Raw genomic sequence first — 22,805 nt, 5'->3', positions numbered from 1 at the left:
CTAAATAGCAAGATGTGTAAACAACCACACATCAACAATCAACGCAAATCATGGCTCAAATATACGGGAAAAGAGAAAAAGATGGAGCACAGTCACCCTCTAGCCAGTTAGTCGAAGAGACATCACTCCCTACTTTTGCCACGCTCTCGCGAAACACACGAAGACAATCCTCTCAGTGTGCGAAATGGATTGCCACATCGCCTTACACTCCCTTACGGAAGCGATGTCGGTTGTAGAGGCAGGGCTTCGCCGAGTCCTGACTTGGACAAATCTTAGCTTCTCGTCCTCTTGCGACTTCACCACGAGGAACAGCATTAATTGTGCGATCATTATGGAGAGCCTAAGCCACTCCATCAATACCGCTGTGACCAAGCAAAAGGGATACGTCTCACGAACCAAGATGTGTCTTCACTACAGGGTCCAGACTGCCCCTGACATCGACATGGATGGATGAAGTGCCAAATCTAACCGCCGCCGGTCTGTACTTGTTCCCTCTGTAGTTGTTGTCGCCTCAGCTCCTCGTATATCTGACCCTCGCATTTATCAATAAGATGCGGCGGCTTAACCAACATGACAAACAAGAGACGTGATTTACACGGACATCTTTGGGGAACGCAGGCATCCACTTCTTCATATTGGTTTAATAACTATGTTTTTTTTAATTTAAAAAGTTATGTGTGAAGTGAAAGTTGAAATGTTACTATCTCACTGGTTGATTGGCACTAAAATGAACTGGGAACTCCTGGTGAAAAAAAAAACCGACGGCCAGCTCTGCAATAAAAAAATCACGTCCGGTGAAATAAGGTGGAACATAGATGAGACCAAAACCTACGACTCGCGATCCTGCTGAAGAGTGCCTTGTCGCTCATCTTTATGCTGCTAACAACTTTTAAAAAAAGTAGAAATTAAACAAGTCTCGTCGCCATGTTCAATGCCTGATCGGCCACAGACTATTTGGATGAGATATATGAGACCGTGCGAGTTTGACACCAATCACGGCTGAACTAATCGACCAGCAAGCCTCACAAAGAAAACCTGATGGTCCTCCGGTGATTATGTCCTGCCTTGCCACTTAAGGTCAGAGCATGCGCAGTGCATTGTTTTAGAATGATAATTTAATCCTCTTGCAAAAGCTGTAGGAATAAAGGTACAATAATGAACATTTCATGCACGTCACACTCGGGTAGGGGTGGGGCAGAAACGATCCTTTGTGCGCTTTCGTGAGCTGTGAGCTCCGAGTCGTTATCAATAGGCTAGAGTAAGGTCGAGCTAAAAGGAAACCTTGTTACAAGTTAGGTGAATGTTACCACGCCACGTTCCTCCCGGAGTAATCGACCACATGAACAGGACTGATTGAAAGCCCAGAAGCTCCCGCGGTGGAAACGACTCTTTCAGTGAGTAATCAATCAAGGTCTGGCAATCCTTTATCGGCTACTCGAGCTCTGTACAGGGTGACCGACCCGTCCAATAGTCGATGCGTAAAATGGAGTCCAGAGGCTGTGAGACTTTAACACCGACTCGCTGGCTGGCTACCTGGCTGGCTGGCTGGTTGAGACATAAGAGGCAGGCAGGAAGACAAGCGTATACATCTTCAGCAAAATTTATCTACAGTCTTACTCCTGTTAACTCCCCCTAACCCTAGGATGACGGCGATCGACGGCTTTCTTTTCTTTTTCTTTTTTCAATCCACCTTAAGCCAATAAGTCACGTGGACTTAGTGATCACTTCTGTGCCGCATTTTTCTGGCGAAAGTCTCACAGGATGAGGAGCTGAGCGATCAAGGAGTTAGAGGTCTTTACTAAAGAAGTTAACATTCTAAATGTCATTCCCTTGTCAGCTCCTATGTGGCGCTTCTTTTGTTTACTTGTGTCGCATTTCTTCAAGATATCTAACCTCCGTAGAAACGTTAATCAAGAATATAAACAGAAAGCCGTTGGCGGAACGGCTACATCTTTAAACAAAAACAGTAACCCGTCTAAGTCCCAGTCAGTACTATTTCTATTTTCCCACTGTTCCCTAACATCCACCAATACTACAAATTACGCTTTCCCTTTTTTTTTTGTGAGGGGGAGGTGGTCTCAGTAGGTCCACTTCCTCCTCTCGGATGGCGATCAGTGATTCGTTCTTCTCACGAAATTAACTTTATTGAAGCTGCGTGTTCTTGTAAACAAGGAAATGATGGGTGAAACGAAGAAATCCTTGTTATAGATTCGAGCCTCGTACACTCAAGAAATCCGCTTCAAGGAAAGGCAACGAGAGGTTTCACAGACAGCAGACAGGCGACATCTTATTTGTCTCTGTCCGAGGTGCGTCCCCCTCCACTCTGTCTTTTAATAATAAAAGGAGAGAGTGCAAAGACAAACATCTAGAGACGAGTAACAAAAGGTAATCAATGATAACCCAATCTTTACTAACTTTGTACAACAGTCACTAGTTCCACAAACAGGATTGTGTAATGATCCCTGCTGTTACAGGCTCAGACCCCTGATCTACAATGAAACCACAAGCACCAAGCACCCATAAGGTGGAATTTGCAACTGCGCATTATTAATATACTAAAGGTCATTTTAAGCACTGTACTGTTAAAGTTAGGTACTACTGCTTTAAAATACATTAGAAATTCCCCATTGCCAAGTTAACTAGAAATTACACACTAAACAGTGCAGTGTTAGCATGGAAGCATTTTTTCCCTTTTTTTTTCCTTTTTTCCAAGAAACATCATGATTTTTAAACATTCCAAATAGTGGGGATTTATACATTTTAAATACACGGATTTATAAAATATCAGCATGTCACCTTCTGGTAATTCCTTCTTCCTATCTCTTTTTCCCTCACACTCACCACAGCCATTTAAAGAAAGCAGCAGAATGGTCAATACAAACACTCATGAATCACTGTAATACCAAACAACGAAATGGTTATAAGTTCTTTGAAGTTACCAAACTGCTTAACGGCTGCGAACGCAAACGATGGCTAAATGGGGAACTTTACAAAGACCCCAGGGGAAAACCCCCAGTTTAGTGTCCCCCACCGGCAGTTGCTTCCTTGCCAGAAATCGGAGTGCGAGCTACGAAGTGCCAAGGAAGGCGTTAGACTCGTCTGGAGCAGCACTAATGCGACCAGCCGGGGTCGCCTAACCAAGTTTTTCACCGGAACTGCCACTTTCCACTCCCATCAACGCGCTGTGGGGCCGCCGCTTCTGTGTTGTCGCTGTCCTCCAGATTCCCAAATGATTTCATCCTCTCTAGACAGACCACTTCTTTGTTCGCCTCTGTATCTATCCCATGAACCACATTATTTTGCTTCACCGTTAGGCCCACACAGGCGTCTCCTGTCCTCAACCCTTTCCTCCTGTCCGCAACCATTTCCTCCTGTCCTCAACCCTTTCCTCCTGTCCGCAACCTTTTCCTCCTGTCCGCAACCATTTCCTACTGTCTGCAACCTTTTCCTCCTGTCTGCAACCCTTTACTCCTGTCTGCAACCTTGTCTTCTCCCCACTGCCGGCTAAACTACCTGACAACGCGAACTTTGAAGACAAAGCTTAAGTTCTGATCAAATGTTGTGAACGAAAATGTAGCTCTTATCTAGAATATTCTGTCCTTCTCCTTTCTCTTTCAGTCTCTTTCCAAAACGCGTGAATCTCTCAAGATTAGACTGATTCGTCAACTAAATCTCTAACTACACTGTTCTAAGAAAAATGTCAGAATTTATCTCCACTTCACTATTTTCATGAACTGTTGTTTCTAATACTAGTCCACCATCTTTGTTCCCAACATGGACGCTTTTTCATATCTGAAAAATTTGTAATTTTTCTTGTAACTAAAGACGTAAATACGTTTGTGTTCAATTCTTCTGGGGGCCAGTTGCACATTTCTAATTTTAAATATGTGTACACCTTAAGTCTGTTTAATCATTTTTATAAAAACAGTTTTTTTAATTTAAATACTCGCGTAGGAGCGATTTTTGAAAACGTTTTTAAATTTACTTCTTTAGAACAGTTTTGATATATGCAACGAGGCCCAAATTCTAAGACTTATGCTTTTGTTTATCTACTAAAGAGGGGAATCAACAGGAAACTAATTACATTAAAAACAAAATCATATAATTTTGCTTGCGCACACAAGTAACAGACATCAAAAGGAACGCATCAGTCGTATAACGAAAGAAAGGCGATGGGAAAAGCTAAACCACTGACACACATGTTAACGCAGTGTCTACATCTTACAAGAACAAAAATCTATCTTGGCAAGGTCGACACCTTCAATTACTGTTGTTAACATTTGGCTTTCACTGTGATGAATGTCAGTTCTTCTGATGAATGTGACAGTAACAAAACTATTTAATCCAGGCTGCTCCTAGATCGCCTATAAATACAGACTCCATGCCATGAAAAATGTCGTTCCTCTTCACTTCTGTAATAAGCCAAATCATGCAGCTCCTGAGGGGAGCTCACGCTGGACGCTGCAGCTCTGTCAGGCCTCGCCTTCTATTCTCAGCCTTTATTAAAGACTTCCCAGTTGACGGGCACTCTGGTGGCCCTTTAATCTTGTCCTCAGCACCGCCACTGTACCGCAGTCGACTTCCCGCTTGCCGGCTCTATGTCGTCATCACGATCATTGAACCGTTTTTCAAGGCGGAATTTCTTTCCGTGTAACTCAACATTACTAGCGTTCGTGGTTCTTGCATTGTTGGTCTGGGTTTACCAACATGCTGTAACGTACATAATTATTTTATGCTCATCTATAGTCACTCGCGTGTGCTATGTGAATGGGCAGGCGTGCATGGAGTGCAAAACTAGAATATTTCCACTGGTTTTATCTTATATCGTATGCGTGAGAGAGAGTGTGTGAGAGAAAGAAAGAGAAGGTGACTGATTTCAAGAAACCTAACGTAAAAACTCAACACGCATAAAGAAACATGTGTAGACAAAAAATGTTTCCAGACATTTCTTCATATTCAATATTCAATATTCAAGCCTATATTCATATTCCTCTCTCTTAACATCCTCTCTCTAGCAAACTTATTATGACAAAGCATACTGAAAGTTTGCCTTCACACACACACACAAATACCACCGTGTTTCATACGACTGCAAGGATTTTTTGCGTTCGCTGAAAGAGAGGCGCCAAAGGTCTTTTCAGGCGATACAGCTGATATAAATATACACAAGAAAAAATTGAAACCTAATATCTGATGGAAACAGGGCCCAGCGCCAGCTAGTAGTACGGCCATGCATTGCCATGGGCAACGAACAAGATCCATGCAGCCAATTTCTGCGTTGAAACGCTTGTTCTGCAACAGCTCACCTACTATACACCCTAGAGAACACCAACTCGGCGACACCCAACAAAGAAAAGCATCGCAGGCTCTTTTGAAACAAGTTGAACATTCATCTCTCTCTCACACACACACATTGTATGTGAGAATCTTGTAGGTCGTGCACTCGGGATTAAGAGCCGTTCACTTTGCACGCTAGAACAACTGAGAGAGCGTTTGGCAAAATGTCTACCTGCAAAATGTTTACATGGCAAAAAGAAGATTTTTTCCACTTAACTACTAAACCGAGGCAGGTTTATACAAAGTTTCCGATTTAGTCACATTTCAGATTAACTACTAGAATGAGGCAGGTGTGTACAAAGCTTCCGGTTTAGTCACATTCATTGTTTAGGCTCGCCGAAACTAACAGCGGAGAAGTTGCACAAGAGGCTAAGCGTTGGTCTCGGCAGACAGACAGCAATCCACCTATACACGTCCGTGATGACACTGATTCATGACCAAGAAATACAAAAAAAAAAGTTTCAATTAGAATATTAAAGAGCTGAGCAATCAGAATAATTACAAAATAGCTTTTTAAAAAAAAGGAATCTCAACTTATAACGTATTAACAGATGTCAACATGCGCCATCTAATGGGGAAATGGAAAATGCACCAACATGAATACGGTTTTTAAATGTTTTATAGTGTATATAAGCTATTATGCACGATTTTCTTTATCTACAGTTCAGATGGCCAACAATGATAATGACACATGCATGGCGTGCTCGCGTGCACGCGCACAATCAGATTCCAGCAGGCTGCTCCTATGGGTGGGTGGGAAAGAAAAATACGAAAGAATCCAAATCTAATCAATGCCCAGCTGTTCCCGTCCAGTAGGTGTCATCCTCATTCGCCTGCCTACGTGCACGCTGTTGGACAGTATAATGAATCAGTGTCTCCTGCCGACACACATACACAGACCACCTCACTGGCAGGTGACGTTTGCTTGAAATGTTCAGGCGACAACCCACAGCGGCTCATCAACCTCATTTCTGCTTTAAAAGAAAAAAAATTGTTTCTGCTCTTCTTCACCCCAGACCTTAATCTTTAAACATCTAGGTTGCACTGGACTATCTATAACTTTAAAGAAGCTGTGTACTGAAATTACACTTGTTATTTTTCATTACAACTTGCTCCCTCCACCCAAAAGGGAGTCTTACTAGACTACGTTCTGGTAAGAAACGGCGACTTCATGTCCGCTCTTCTGCCTAGCTTCCATTTTCTGCTGCAGGAAGACGAGGTTCCGTTAAGGGGAAATTGAGTTGTGGGCTTCACGCTACATCACTGCTCCAGGCTAAACTGTTTGCGTTGCTGGCGGAGAGGAACTGAAAGTCGGCGCGCGCTCAGAAAGATGGTGCGTTTGAGCACGTGCTTGCATGTGGCTTGAGCGCATGTTCGCGTGTGCAGGTGCTGACATCAACTAAAACTGTTTCTGCTAGGAAATAACCACTTAGATCGGTAAATCCACAACGACGAATCAACATGGTTCACTAAAATAGACTGGAGGCGAAGGGATACACATACTGCGTTAATCAAAATTATGTAAAAACCATTTATTCGCAAAACATTCATATGTGCAAGATGATTCATAGGACGGTCTCAACCTGTTCATCATCGTGTTCAACACACAACCAGGGAGCAACAGCATGATTCAAAAGCTCGTACACACATTTTGCGGAGACCAGATGATATCACATCCGCATTTATATAAATTAGACTAACCCTGCATTTTTATTTATTTTTTTTTTTTGTTTTTTTTGCCTTAGTATGCGGCAGTAACTGTCGGACTTTAAAAAATTGCTTGAGGTAAATAAAGAAAATTTCTTCAGATGATTTGATGGCAAAAATATATGAGTATATTTTGGAATTGAATTTAAGCCCACGCACGCAGCCAGCCATTCTCACAAACACGCACACTTAACTAACGCGCACATGTATGAATCCTCTCACTCATCCTCTCTCACACACCCAAGAAACATGCCTCGTTATATTACAAGTATTTATCGGTTTGCTTCTTTCAAAAAGACTGAAAACTCTTTTTATTTAAAAAGTGGAAAACACAAGTGACAATCGCATTGTTTGCTTATCACTCCACCCACCGCCATTTTCTTGACGTCGAAGGAATGAAGCGTGGCCGAGCAAACAATCATCTGAAGCCGCTTTCCGTCGTTGGTGACCTTGGGGATCTGCTGATGAAGTCGGTTGATCAGGTCGCCGTAGCCTTGAGACAGCAATCCATCCTGCCACATGAGAGTGTACTCTGATGAAGCACTTGACGACCAGTGCGCGTGGCTACACGCCCATACATTTATATTAACGGCCTTCCATGCGCCCTCCAGTTTACCTTTTATAATCCCTGGATACAAATTCACCCCGCATACTTGCTACTAAACGTGTTCTAACGATGAGATCTAGTTTGTTCCTCTCCCAAATTCAGAGTCGAGTGCAGAAACATACATATAATCACTTATATTTTTCAACACCCACAAGATGCCTCCTACAAATATTGTAGGTTTCTTGTTTCTTTTTTTCTGTATTTATCGGCTGAATATCAAAACAGAAATGGGGAATGAACAAAGTTCTCTGCTACATTAAATAATCTGCAAACCATTTGCACTAATGTTAACTGGTCATCATATTCTAAGCATTAGTGTTAATGGAATAATGTATTTACACACACAAGTACACGGATAAGGGAAAAGAACTAAGGAGTGAGCGGAACAGTATGCTGGATTATGAAAGATACTTCGTAAAGAGATGGGTTTTGAGGCCGTACTTGAGATCTTCGTGGACACAGTTCGAAGAAAAAAGAGTAAAGAAATCCAAACAGTGGGGCTTGAAAAGGAGCATCTGCTGAATTTCTCCCGTCTAAGCCGTGACAGAGAGGAGGGCAATACAAGCAGACCGAAGAGATCGGCTCTGGTGGCAAGGCGTCAATAGTTCAGAAATGCTGGGACAAGGCCGTGATGATAAGGGTAGCACGTGTGGCCATCTTGTAACGAATGCGAGCTCGGACTGGCAGGCACCGAATCTTACGACGGGTGTAGGTTGGTCTATATTTTGCCTACTATAGACAGTACGAAGGGCCTTATTGTGAGCCCTTTGAAGTTGGCCAAGTAGGGGGTTTGGGAGAGTTACCGGGACAACACAACAGACGGGAGATTTTCGGTGAAAGAAACTGACAGGAAGGGTCGAATGTGACTGATCCTGGAAAGTTCAAGGAAATCAGACTTACAGATTACATTAATAATAATGCTGACGTCTACATCGGCTTTTACCACCATCAAAGTAGGCTCGTCTTTTCAAATACAACGATCCAAATAATCATCATTATCATCATCATCATCATCATCATCATCATCATCATCATCATCATCATCATAACTGCTAGTGGCACAAGGTCGTCAGTTCTGGAACCGAGAAGTATGATTGATCATGAAGTAGTCGAGAAAATCCATGGAGCAAGAGGGGGAAAAAATCTTCCTTGCTAAAATTTTATGCTCAGGCACTTAAGAGTGCGGCAGCCCGCGATATCACCTGAACACAACAGTTCAGCCATGCTAATGTCATTGACAAGTGCTCCTGCTTACACATTCGTCCAGCACAAAGAACCGCACTTGATGTAGCGCCAGCTTGCCCGTGGAGATAAGGTCTTCTAGACGACCGGGCGTGCCCACCACAATGTCCACCTGCAACAAAATAAAATAAAAAATATATTCACGTCAGACTGCGCAAAGGGGCTCCGTCATTTTTTTGTCGTCAGTGGATGCCTGGTGGCTGTATTTTTCCTAAGGAAATTCTGCCACGCATGCGAACACTGTCTGTAATTTGTCTGTAGAGCAATACTTCAAATAGATTACCTGGTCGTTGCCTTCAATCAAGCTGTGTACAGTGAGTAAAGCGAAGAATCCGGAAAGCGAACGTTGCAGTTTCGAGTTCTTAATTGATATGGTTATCTTTCGTGTACAAGTGTTTGGTTGTTACTTTTTGGTTGTCGTTGTCCTGAAGATCGTGTGTGTCCCCGCGTGCTTTTGCGCGTTTTATTTCGACAAGTGTGCATAGCAGTTGGGAATGAGGTCGGGGTTTGGCTGTAGGTTTTCGAGTTGGCAGAATGAAAACAGAAAACGCTCGATCAAGGTTTATTTGCGCGCATGCGTAGTAGAAGACAGAGGCAGAACTTCGCGGGAAAAAATAATTCAGTCGCTGCCTACCATTTCCCACGCTTTGTCTGATTATGCTAATTTGTTTTTAGTTCTGCAATATTTTCATCGGTTTTTTTTTTTTCACTCCTCTAAATCTTATGAAGTATTTTGTGTCTAGATGCTTTGATCGTTATGGCAATTGGACACCTCAAGGTTGGAAAATAAAATCTTTAATTTACATAATTGTTTTCCGGTGCTTCAAAGGCAAACAAAAATTACTATACTTGTGAACAGCTGTCCCTATACTCACCCCCTTTTCTAGAGCATCTACTTGCTCTCGTGCTGCTACACCTCCAATAATTAGCAAGTCTCTGACCGTCGGGTTTTTCAGGTGCTTCTTAAATTTTTGCAGCTGCACACACGTCTGTTCCGCCAGTTCTCTGGATGGCTGTACGACAGAACATCTTAAAACTGAACACGTTGTCATGCTCGCTCTTCACATGGCATATCTCCTGATATATTTTAGCTCTCTTCGCAAATAGACATGCCCTTAAGAAAGCAATAAAAAATCAGGTATACATACTGAAAATTACATGGCACAAATATCTTCAGTTTAAAAACTATGAATTGTATATAATCGCTTTTTTAATTACAGTGTTTCTGTGTTTATTTGGATTAGTTATTACCTATAAAGTATAACTGACAATGACCTATTATAAACAAATACCTCAATAATGATTGCCTGGGGTGCATTTGGTGCAGGTTTGGCATTTACTGGTCCTTCCGCTGTGAAGATAAAGTAAATATTTCTTATGACATGAAAACAGAAACATTTTCAATGTTGAACATGATTGCCATACTACCAAAATATTCTTTCCATGCTAGCTTTCCTTTAAATGCATTTGGAAAATGCTGTTTACATATGTTATCTATGAAATATATTTATTTCTTCCCCATTCATACGGGATGATGCCTGGGGTAAGTGCACTCTGCACTTCAATACTGATCGAGTTCATTGGTTCAATGCTCACCCGGTTCCTATTTTATTAGGGATTTATTATTATAATAATCCAAAGGCGTTGAAAGAAAGAATTGAGATCTACCTGTCATGCCATGCATCAGACATTCCCCAGATATAAGGAATCCCAGATCACTGCCCCTGTAGTTTCTAAACTACAGTCATTGGCATTAAAGATGTCGTACTCGTACTCGTAGTTTCTAAACTATAGGACAGTTTACCTTTACCACAACACACAGCTGTAGGATAAATATTGTGTCTGATAACTGATATTTTTCCTGTAATAAAATCTGTTGTAATAATAATACAACAATGACCAGTCCTGTATATTGCTTCATACCTTCCTAGGACATTTTTTTATGTGTCTAATAAGTAGCTACATCATTTCTCAATTCATGTTGGCACATCTGAAGGTAGTCCTGTGCATGTAATCTGGGGCCCTTACAACTTCTTGGGCAAATAGTGTTAACTGTTTTCTCCCTCTTTTCCCCAACCTTATTTCCCCACCCCCTCCCTTTCTTCCATATCACCCCTCTGTCTCTCTCTCTTCCATTTTCATGCCTAGACAATCTAAGGAAATAACCAGTCACACATAAAGATCAAGCACCATCCTTCCAGAGATCTTATGCCTGGCCCTCATGGCAAAATGCACTGCCCAACAAGAGAGAAATTCAAACACAAGGGGGAAAAAGTCTGATTCATCAAACAATGCAATCTCCATGTCTGCGAGCTACACAGAAGACGTCACTATCTCATTCCCCCAGCCTATACAAAAACCTTAAATCCATTAGTCTCCTGCAACCAAAACTTTCACCTTTCAGCAAGTGCAGCCTGATAATAACGTGGAAGGAAATAATTCCAGTGTTATACTTTTGTACTCTTTCTCCCTCTTTTGCACTGGTCCCTTTCACTAGAATGTTCACACTGTTACTTAATTCTAAACATCTAAAAGTCTCTCCAAATCCTTCATTCGGGCTCAGGGAGTGTCATTAGGGCCACAAGTGTACTTAGACATGTTGAACTGACTGAATCAATCACTTGGACGAATCATCAGCTTGACAAGTGAGGAACTTTAGCACCCAAAATAGTGACAGGCACTCTTATATACAGCCATGGAGCTTTCCACTGTGTTCTTCTCTTTAACCTCCAACACTATCTTTCAAAAGGGGGAAAAAACAAAAAGAAAGTGTCACCTCTCTCTCCAAGGAAGCATGAACAAGTGCACTCCTGTCAACAGTAATTCAAGCTACTTTTTGGTACCTCTGCAAGAATAATAAAACTTCTCAAAAATCGATCTTCCTTGGTTACTTTTTTTCTTTTTTTCACTTATACCCATACATCTTAATTAGTATTGCGACCTTCTTCACAGAATCTTTCAATTATTGTATTTTTAGTTTTTAAAATTCCACCAAGCTACTTTATAAGATAATCACCAGATTTGTAAACCAAACAGCAGACTTTTTAAAATACTCAAACATTAACAGATTTTCCTGCTGTGACAGCAGGACATGGAATTGACTATTTCAGCAGAACAAACAAAAAAAAAAGAAAAAATAACCCAGAATACATGCTATCCACAACTGGCACAACATGCAAGTACTAAATAAGATGTTTGAGCTATTTCTGTTTTCTACTCCCCTCTGGTCTTGTCATTAAGGAAGTCTGCTATTACACTGCTTGAGTCTTGTGCTGCCAGTCAAACTGCACACTCTGTAAGGGCTTCTACATGTTCTTTTGTGTTTTGGTTTTTTGTTTTTTGGGGTTTTTTTGACACTGTTCTTTGATTTTGAGGACTGGTCTTTTTTGTTGTTGTTCTGTAAGTGGTTTGGTTTGTTTAGCTTTACTCTTGTTTATTTAGTTGTGTCACTTATTGCTGTCATCATTTTCCTTTATCCTTATTGAATCTGTATGAAAAAGCAAAAGGAAAACAAAGACTTGTTTGTCAGACTGTACAGTCAGACGATATTGTTTCACAAAAAGTAATAAACATCAATATTCTTCTGTCAAAACCAAACATCCTGGTTAAACATATTACTCCCAATCCCATTATACTCATGAGGCCAAGCTAGAAATTGATCCACTAGGCAAATGTTTCATAGCTGATTACTATCACAGACTGTTTGGTGAGAATGCCAAACTAGAAATTTCTTCCACTAATGGAATGCTTGAGGGCAGGATTTTTTCATTTCTTTTCTGAAAAGGTTTCTGATTCTTCATTCTTATCACAAAGCTTAGAAATGGATTATATGAGAAACTGGATAACACGGCTTCCTTTAAGTGTTCTGCTTCTTAGCAGGAAAGTATTTCCATGTGACACCATCACAAGTCTAAATCAAAGCATACACACCAAATTTATCATGTTTATTCATCCTTTACGAAATAAACTCTGTTATAAGCCAGGGAAATGGGAACAATAAAGTGAATCTGACAGTATTAGAAAACTGTTGCTGTGTTAGGCTCTTACAAAGTTTCTGCACTGCATAAATTTTAAAAAATCTATATTGAATAAATGTTAGGATGCTCATTGTTATCCTATTAATTGCACACACTTGCAAGAGACAAGGAAGGAATATGCTATTCTTCTTTCCCTCCTACTCCCCAGCACTGGTGTACATGAACTCGGAAAATTTCACCATGAAATCAATCATAATGTTCTAATAATTAATTTCCAAATCTAAGGTTTTAAAAAGAAAACTTATAGAATTATAATAGTATATGTGACACAATGCAGAAGTGGACTAAGCCCTGGCAGGAGTGTAATGATCAAATCAAAAGAACAAAAAATGCATTCGTGAATGAGAGCACTATATTCTAAATCAGTGATGCCCAACCTTTTTCGGCCTGCGGGCCATATCCATTTTGGACAGCCGTGTCGCGGGCCACTTCACCGCAAAAATACAAAAAAAAAAAAAAAATAGAGCAGATACCATTTTTATTAGAAACAAGTTGTATTTACCATTAATTATATAGTAATTAGTGGGATATTTAAAGTTGTTTTACCGAAACCAACTTCTGAATGTCCGGCCTCATCGTAGAGACACCAAGTCGGAGCACCTAATCGAAATGTTCGTCCATCTAAAGAAAGATTGGGAAACGCCCCTACGTGGGGATAAATACTTCTTCATCCCTTTTTTTTTTTTTTTTTCGTTTTTTTTTTTATTATTATTCTTACTAACATGCCGATTTCCTGCACTGTGGGCAGAAGTTTCGTGGGCCGGATGGCACCGCGTCGGGGGCCGGATATGGCCCGCGGGCCGTAGGTTGGGCATCCCTGTTCTAAATGATGAGATGCAGATGAGAAATGTAGCGACATATAGCAACCTCTTTGATTTTGTTCCTAGTGCTGTCACATTAAAAGACAAAAACTTGGGGAAGGTTCCATAGTTATATTTAAGGTGGAAAATACTATTCAAAGTTAGTGACTGGTAAGTAGAAAAAGTAATATACGTCATGCAATATTTAGACAGTTGTCTGGCTTGCCAAAGCATTGTTTAGTGCATTATAGAAAATGCCATTGTCTATGCTTTTAAAAATATTTCCTAACCTGAAACTGAAATCTACAGTCTGGGCTTTGTGGTCATGTCCTCTTAGTTTTCTTATGACACTTGTTGCTAAATAATTAGGACTTTTCAAGATCCTATTATTATCTGCAACTACTACTTCCTGAAAACATTTGTCTACTTACCTCTAATCTTTTATTCATGTAACCCATTACAAATTAAGCACTGGCAAATTATCCTACAACAAAGTATTAATATGAACATGTGGATATTACTAAGTGTGTGCAAGCGTTAGAAAAGGCTATTAAAAACTGGCTAAAAAATTGACTGAATTGAACAAAATTTTGAATCAATGCTCCTATTAGAAGACATAGCAAACTAAGTGAACAGTAAATCCTTAACAATATGACAGAACAAAAAGAAAAACACTTAAGGAAGAATGTTGGTCCTGTGCAAAATCCTGAAATGATTAATCAATGCAAGCTTATACTTAAATTGACTTTCATTTAATACAAACAAACAAAAATATGCTTAGTTCTGAAATAAACTTTTGGTGGAAGATTTTTTTCTCTTCTCTCCCTCGGAAGAAAACAATTGCTGAGAATTCTGAAGCCTGCATTTGAATCTGAAATTTCATGGCATGTAAGAAGGTTGCTAAGTTTGATATTCCGACATTTCCTTTTTCCTGATATTTAACCTTTGGAAAGTGTAAATTTTTCTTTATTTTAATTAATTCTAGGAACTTTAGACATTAATAATGCACATTCAGCCACTCAGTCACAGGTAATGAAAGTTAAAGTAAGACATTAAATGTAAATGAATACACAGAAATAGAACAAATATGATTTTGTGCAGAACTGAATTATGTTCACGCATAATGGTTACAAGAAAAAAAGTACAAAATATCCAGATTTTATATTTTTTAAATATGTTTTCAGTGAGCATTTACATGCTGCTTTTGAATCAGTATAGTGAATGTGATATGGAAGAGAGTTCCGCTGTCTAGATGCATAGAAGGATATATATTGTCTATGTGACTTGTCTTTGTCGGAGGAATGGATAGAATGCACCAGTCAGAAAAGGAGCAGAGTTTACAGTATTGGTATACTCTTTCTTTCACTTGAGGCCAGTGAAGTGACTAAGCAGATAGCTAAGAGCTTAAAACTCAAGTGTCCAAGGAAAGAAGCATGTACACATACCATGCAATACCTATGTGGCACAGCATGTACACGTGCCATTCCATAGCCATGTTGTGCAGCATGCTTCCGGAGCTGACCAAGTTGGTCAAATATGCACCTGACCCCTTAAAATGGAGCTGGGCAAGATAAGGCAATGGGTGAAAGAAAATGGGCACAGCCTTCAAAGAAAATGGTACCACCAAAAGTCTCTCTCATCTCACTGCCTAATGTTCCAAAGATCACTTGACTACAAAGACGAAATGTTATCCTAAAATACTAACAAATTTCATATGTTTTCTCACAAGATGGCAACAATCATGAGGAAGATAATAAAAAGGAAATGGTACTCTCATAACAAGACTGATCAGTTCTGAATTACAATCCCTCTGGCAGCTTGGAACAGAAACCCAATCCAGCAAAGCCACAAAGGATCAATAGTACATTTAAGGCCAGACACCGGTCGAAAAATTGTCAAAAATTTTTCATTTTGGCCATTTTCAGATTACTTCATACTGTCAAAGTTCATATTTTGTTCTATTCACTCGCCAAGTGGTTTTTCATAGAATAATCTAGAAATATGTCTATTTTGTCAATGAAAACATCTACTTCTATCCTATTTACTTTTCCCGAGCGCAGAATTAGCGAGAATAGAGAATGTTTGAGACATAGCAACACACCTCGCCACGTGGGCAACTGTGTAACATCGTATATCGGTCGAAAGGTCATGACATGAATTTTCAAACAAAGGCTGAGTCAAAACCCTTAGAAGGCCCCAAGCTATGATACAAGCTCTTTTCTAGACGACACAAAGGGTCGGAAACTTCCTTATATGGACGCATGCGTAACATACTTTGCATATAGCCAATCAGAATTCACTAATGCCGACCTAGACGGGGTCATAGGGCACACGAACACGCTTCGGCTGTGCTCGGGTATCCCACAAGGCAACTGTCATGGCCTCCGGATGTATAAACAAATGGAGACAGCAAGTCAAAGCTAGTTCTGGGATATTTTCTTTTCTAAGACATTAACGTTGATATTAAATGTTCATTGTGCCTGTCAGACGCTCATTTCTTGTCACAATACCACGTGCAAAAAAATAAAAACCACGTGGACATTCTTAGACCGTCGTAGCAGCTAAAAAAATGTAACTTAGTGAACCGAATTCGGCTGTCGAAAACACCATCATTCATGTGGTAAGCGAGCTGAAAATAAAGCGAAGTTTTAATTTCTGCTGCAAAGCTCGATAGTAATCAGGACTAGATGCGAACATTTACACATTTGAGTCAACTTGCAATGCTAGTTATTTATGTACTTTGTCAGGAATGTAGGGAAACAGAGCTTACATCATTTGCACAGAAAACAAAGGTTGGGTGGGGGTTGGATGGTCTTACTCCAACCAAATGTAACAAACAGAATGTGAAGACATTTATGTTTAGCACTCCTAACAAACAATGAAAACTGCTATCTAGTCAAGTTTGAAGCCATTCAGTGTCTAGAGAGCACATCATTGTCAGCCCCCTAAAAGGCCAGACAGCTATAGTGCTTTTCCCAGAAATCTTTGACAGAAAATAAGATACCCCCTAGCCACAAAAATCAACCATCTTTAATCCATGTGACTACAGAGGTAATTCATAAAATAATCCTAGCATACAGAGGAACAGAACATGAGCAGCTGCTTAAATTCTGGTGCACCAGTGATGTATCTCTAGATTTCATGAATAGGTTATTCTTATTCCTATTTGCCCCCACTGGAGCATAGGGCTGCAAGAATTGGTTATACTCCCCTATAAGCTTTTGAAATAATTTCTTTAATTGATGTTCATCCCATCACCCTGCAACTGAAGGCTAAGAAAGATGAGAGTGTTTCCTACTAATGCTGCTACTTCAGTAGATGCTCGCAAAAATTGGAAGCAATATGCGACATCATCACTAAATGTTAGATAGCAAAAGACCAAAGATGGCAAAAACCATGAAGCTAGTGGACACTGAACTTCTATATAACTAACTAAAGCTATAACTGTGTTGCTCAATGTTTGCAAACACCATTGTTTTTATTACTGTGTACTTCTCTGAAGCCTGGTCAGCATTTGGGTACACAACACAACCATGTTGACTTTTCTAAAAATGAATAAAATAATTAATTTTATTAGTTATGTTAAAGTTACATGTAGTAACACATTGAAAGATGGTTATATTTTTCATTCAGCAGGTAAATTACATGAAAGGCTTAGATAAAACAAAGTTACTAAGCTTGATATTTCTGCTCGCGCTTTTTCCGTTCATTGTTTTTATTACAGTTTGTTTACTTAAAATCCCTATAACTTTATATTGACATGTGATACAGGCCTAAAATTTGAATGAAGTTTTCTTCATACATATGTAAACATTTCAGTGAGAGCTTTTTAAAAAATATTTAGTGGTTTAGTAGTTACTAAGCTTTCACTTTGTTTCCTTCGCCTTTTCAGTTTCTTGTTTTAGTAAGCTTGTTTAGTTCAAAAGCTTATAACTTTATATTGGCATGTGATACAGGCCTAAAATTGGGTTGAAGTTTTCTTTATTCATATTTAAACATTTCTATGAGAGCTTTTAAAAAAATATTGAGTAGTTTAGAAGTTACTAAGCTTTAAGTTTTTCTTTCCGCGATTTCTCAGTTCCTTGTTTTGGTTAGAGACTGTTTACTTCAAAAGCTAACTCCTTCTTTTTGACAAGAGATATAGATCTGCAATTTGGTTGAGCTTTTCTTCATACAAATTTAAACATTTCTATGATAGATTTTTAAAAATTACTTAGTAGTTTGGTAGTTATACCGTTTTTACATCAAAATTTCTTAAAATTTAACACACTTTTTTACAAAAAAAATTATAAAAAAAAAACTAAGAGGAATTCGCAAATTCTTTATCATAGAAATGTAGATCTGTCTTTTAGGTAACTATTTCAAAAAGAATTTTGAGTCTACTCCCAAAATTGAAGAAGTTTTTAGCTTTTAAAATTGTTTGTTTTGGCGCCATTTTGGATTGTTTCCATGGCAACCGATAGCGCGACGAGTGCAGTAAAACCATTTTTTGAAACTTCATTCAAGGGCTAAATAGCTGATACAAAAAAATCCGCGCTATCCCATGAAACAAAAAACTTTTTTTTTCGACCGGTGTCTAACCTTAAGGCTTCTCACCAACAGATAGCAGCTTGCCCTATAGGGCATGCTGGTCGCAGCTCTTTAAAAGCTCTACACTTTAAGGCTATTTTTTGGAATGCACAGCCAACAATCAATAAACAAGTAGATGCTTTTTTGAAGATTTCTGTGACACTGACTAAAATACTGATCCTCAAGTTCATCTTGCAGTTTCAAAAATATATTAACAACAATTAGACATCAGTTGTTATATTTCTTCTATGTTTTGTGTACATCTAAAAACAATTAAAATGGCTTACTTCCAACCTCTCTCCCAGGCCTCAAAATCAAATAGGTAAGAGGATCTATAATTTGCTCTTGAGAATGCACTAATTTGAACCAAACTTATTCGAAAGAATTTAAGAGTAACCACTAGTTTTTATTTTAAACTCAATTGATTAATAATTTTGGGCAATATGGCCAAACAAAATCACAGTGCTAAGAAAACAGTTTCTGAATGCTGCAATAATTATGGTCTACTCACTTTACCTTCTCTGAAAAATCTACCAAAACAGAAAGTCAGAAAGTCTTTCAGGGTGCTAAAGCTTGTCTTCACAAAGCATAACTCTCAAGTTCATTCACTAAATGATAAATTATGTATTTTATTTCTCCTGGGAGTTGTGTGTATATCCATGCACATGACCTTGTAATGATCTCACAAAAACATCTAACGTGCACACAGAAGCCTAATGAACAGCTTTTCAAAATGAGCAACTCCCTCTTCAGTCACTTCGAAGGTAGGCGAAAGATCATTCTTACATAAGCCTTAATTTTAAGTACCCAATCAACTGTTGTATCTGAACATCAATCTAATCAAACCCTTGATGAAGGACTTCACAGGAAATTATGCAGTCCCTTGCTTGAAGTGATTCAGGCAAGTGCAAGCTGAAAACACCCTAGAATAATCTGAGCATACATGTCTCTTCTGCAGTGAACTTTAAGTAGAAACCTCTAGTTAAGTGGAATAGTTTTACACACACAAAATTGCCAAGCACAAAAAATAAAAGATTGTAACAATCTAACTTATACATTAATGATCAGTATTTTAATTTGTGGGAAAAAGTCATCAAATCTTTTACTCTTCCCAATCTGTCATCCCTAAAAAACAAATTTATTTATCATTTACTACAAAAAAAGATGAAAATACAGGCATTAGCATTCATGAGTCAACAAAACCAGCTCCACAGTTAAAACGTTCAGGTTAGAATATCAATCTCCATCATTCTCTCCCCTCTTCCTCCCAGGGGAGTCCTAAGCAGTAAGGTTTACTCTACTTATCCTGATGCAACCTATTACACAAATCATCTCTCTTACAATTTGCATGATTTAATGTTACTGGAAAATCAGTTCACTAAGACGAAGAGCCTACCCCACTGCTTCTTGTAACTAAATCAGTAAGTTGCAGTCAGTGAATCATACTTCATGCAAGTAAAATGTTTACGCCTGTGAGTTTCCATTACCTTTCAAATCTCCAGCAGTGCAACAACCAATCCACATCCTAATGTTTCCATTAGAAATATAGGAGGAGAATTTTTCTCCTTGTTCTCTGTCTAGCTCATTATACACCACTGTCCTGTTTCCATTACCTTCCAAATCTCCAAGAGTGCAACAAACAATCCTCAACTGTTTCCTTCACAAATATAGAGGGACATTTTTTCTCGTTGTTCTCTGTCTAGATCATTACCAATCACGACCTGTTTACTGTTGCAAAATGGATGTTACAAGTAAGATTCTATAACACTAAGCATTGATACCCCTGTTTTTCTTCTTTCAATTCAAGACAGTTTCACATTTGCTAAGGCAGCTACTATTTTAACAATTTATAACAGTTGGCAGTACTCATGTTTTAACTAAAGAGAGAAAAGAAATAAAACCCAAATCATCTACCAAATAAGAAGAAGTGAACTCTGCCATCAAGAAAGGAATGAAGGAAAGTAGAGGGAACTGGATCGAGAGCCAATGCCTGGGCATAGAGAATGGAATGTTATAAGAAAACAGCAAAAAGGCCTACCAACCCTCACTAAGACAGATCAGCACAAGACCTCAGCCATCAAAGACAGAAATGGCCACCTTCACCTTCAATACTGAGTACAAGAAGGAGCTGTATAAATCCCTGGTAGTGCCGATCCTGCCCTGTGACACGTGGACTCTGCTCACAGAGATGGAAAGGAGAATCCAGGCATTCAAGAACAAGTGCCTGAGGAGCTCCAGATCTCATACAAAGAACATAGAATTAACAACTTTGTACAAAACAAGATTGCCACACTCATAGAACCTCTACTTTCAACAGTCATGCCACGCGTACACTGGTCTTCTTTGGCCATGTAACCTGGCATGACACCCTATCAAAGACTATCCTTCAAGGCACCTTGGAGGGTGGCCGATGCCGCAGTGGCCAAAGAAAGAACTAGCTTACAAACATCAAAGACTGGACTGGTCAGTCTTAATGGACCTGCTGACTATCGCCCAAAACAGGCAAGAATGGTGGGCCCTATCGGCTACGCCCAAGGACAGATGCTATAGTCATGGGACAAATGATTGACTGATGTTTTAATTTACACCTAATACTATACTGCAACAATTTAAATCACCAAGAATATACAACATGAAGAACTGTGTAAAAGAATTAAATGTCTGACCTCCTTAAAGCAACAACAGCCTGAGCTGTATCATATTCCTTTCTTTTCAAAATGAACATGCACAGGCAGTTTTTATTAGAATTTAACCAACTGAAACTGTTGATGTAGTAGAAATTCTGGTTTTGTAATTCATCATGTGATGGTTAAAATATTTCTGTTTGAAGACATCACTCCCTGACGTTGCCTCCATCATAAACACAAATAAAACCCATTAAAATCATTAAACTAATAAACATTTGACTGAACCACCTAGGCCATTGTTTTCTACAAAAAAACTGTTTACCTCATTTGCTCTGGAATAACAAACTGGATTCTATACCACAGGAGTGTCAAAATAATAATGGCCACCAAATTCATACCTTAAGGTTTCTCAGCTTGTGAAAATACGATTTCTGTACAAGATTTTTATTTTTACACAAACAATGCCAAATGTTGGTAGACATCCAGAAGTGCATAATTCCTTTTTAAATTTTAAACACCAAGTTTCAAGTTCTTTTGCTGCAGTCCATGTGAATAAGCAATCAAATCAAATCAAACTTTATTGTCTGTCCGAGAAAGTCCAAGACAGAACATTTTCTTTTGCTCACAAGCCCAACTACATATGCAAATGTAATATGAGAGCTATATATATATATACAACCTAATAGGAAGAAATACCTACCAAGACATTCAACACACACACAGACTCAAACAAACATGTGAAACCTCCTAAGGAGGACGCCAGGCAGTATGGCAGCCCTACTAGTCCTGCTTTTTATTTAGGATGGTGATGGCTGCTGGCATGAAGGACCTCTGGTAAGCAGTTTTTGACACACGTGGCACTTTGTAGCGACTGCCCAATGGCAACAGCTGAAATTGGGGATGGAGAGGGTGTGTTTGGTCTGAGGTGATGCTGTATGCCATCCTTCTGACTGTATGAGGGTACAAGTCAGAAAGTGGCAGCCGTGGTGTACCAGTAATTTTATTTTTCTGGTGGACGACTCATATTTACAGTGCTTTTTTTAAATTTTAAAATAGAATATTTCCACTTTTTACCCCTCCATGCTTCACTCAGAACAGATTAGCATAATTACTTATAAACCATTCTGCTGTATGTGTAGGCTGGATGAAAAAAGATTGCAAGTTTAAGCAAGTCCTCAGACAGTCATCTGCATTAAATCCACTTACCTACTACCTTGGAGTCAATGACATTCTTGCCTGATGCACTAGCCAGACCAACAAAGCCATTCTGTTGCAGCAAGAAAGAGGGACAACAGACCACAGATCAATCATGTATGTCATGACTAGACACTCTATCATGTTCTAAAAACAAGTCTTCCATGAATGAAAAAATATGGGAAATCAATATATACAGCTCTCGAATTCTTGATTTACATTAAGATCAGTCCGTACACAGTATATACAGTTCTCCGATTCCTAAATGAAGTGGTGATCGGTACTAGACTTTTCTCCAGGATCAAAAGAGAAACAAAATACAGTCACTTGTCTACACATTTTACTGAGCTTTTCAAAGGTTATTTTGGCATTTGGCTTATTTTTTAAGTGGGGTAAATGGGAGAGTGGACGACTGCACATGACTATGAGAAGATCTTATTGTTGGTGTTCGGGGGAAGGGGGGGTGTTTTATGCTCTCTGTCCCCTTTAGTTATAATCAAAATTTACTGAGAAGATAGTCCATTTAAAAAAAACATTAAAAAGCATTAAAATTTACTTACTTTTGGAGGAAACTTGAAAGGACTTTCTCCAAAATTAAAATGCATTTCGGCATTCTGTAAACAACCAAAAGAAGTGGATATGCTTTAGGGATTTAACAATGCAAATTTAATGTATCCATGCAAAT

At 39.2% G+C, this 22,805-nt stretch overlaps 1 protein-coding gene across 1 annotated transcript in view; it reads right to left on the bottom strand.

Moving 5' to 3' along the window:
• The window catches only part of LOC112576936 (ATP-dependent RNA helicase DDX1-like), a 174,946-nt gene that overhangs the window by 146,808 nt on the left and 5,333 nt on the right, over nucleotides 1-22,805 (bottom strand). The window contains exons 11-16 of the mRNA XM_025259817.1: nucleotides 22,681-22,734; nucleotides 22,133-22,193; nucleotides 10,186-10,244; nucleotides 9,769-9,906; nucleotides 8,907-9,005; nucleotides 7,416-7,556 (exon numbers count right to left, since the gene is read on the bottom strand). Coding sequence (XP_025115602.1) covers nucleotides 7,416-7,556; nucleotides 8,907-9,005; nucleotides 9,769-9,906; nucleotides 10,186-10,244; nucleotides 22,133-22,193; nucleotides 22,681-22,734 — 552 coding nt within the window. The remainder of the gene's footprint in view (nucleotides 1-7,415; nucleotides 7,557-8,906; nucleotides 9,006-9,768; nucleotides 9,907-10,185; nucleotides 10,245-22,132; nucleotides 22,194-22,680; nucleotides 22,735-22,805) is intronic.

The sequence above is a fragment of the Pomacea canaliculata genome, linkage group LG12 (assembly GCF_003073045.1).
Source record: "Pomacea canaliculata isolate SZHN2017 linkage group LG12, ASM307304v1, whole genome shotgun sequence".
NCBI classification, from domain to species: domain Eukaryota; kingdom Metazoa; phylum Mollusca; class Gastropoda; order Architaenioglossa; family Ampullariidae; genus Pomacea; species Pomacea canaliculata.
Note: the sequence above shows the minus strand (reverse complement) of the source record. Positions and strands in the feature narration are given on the sequence as shown.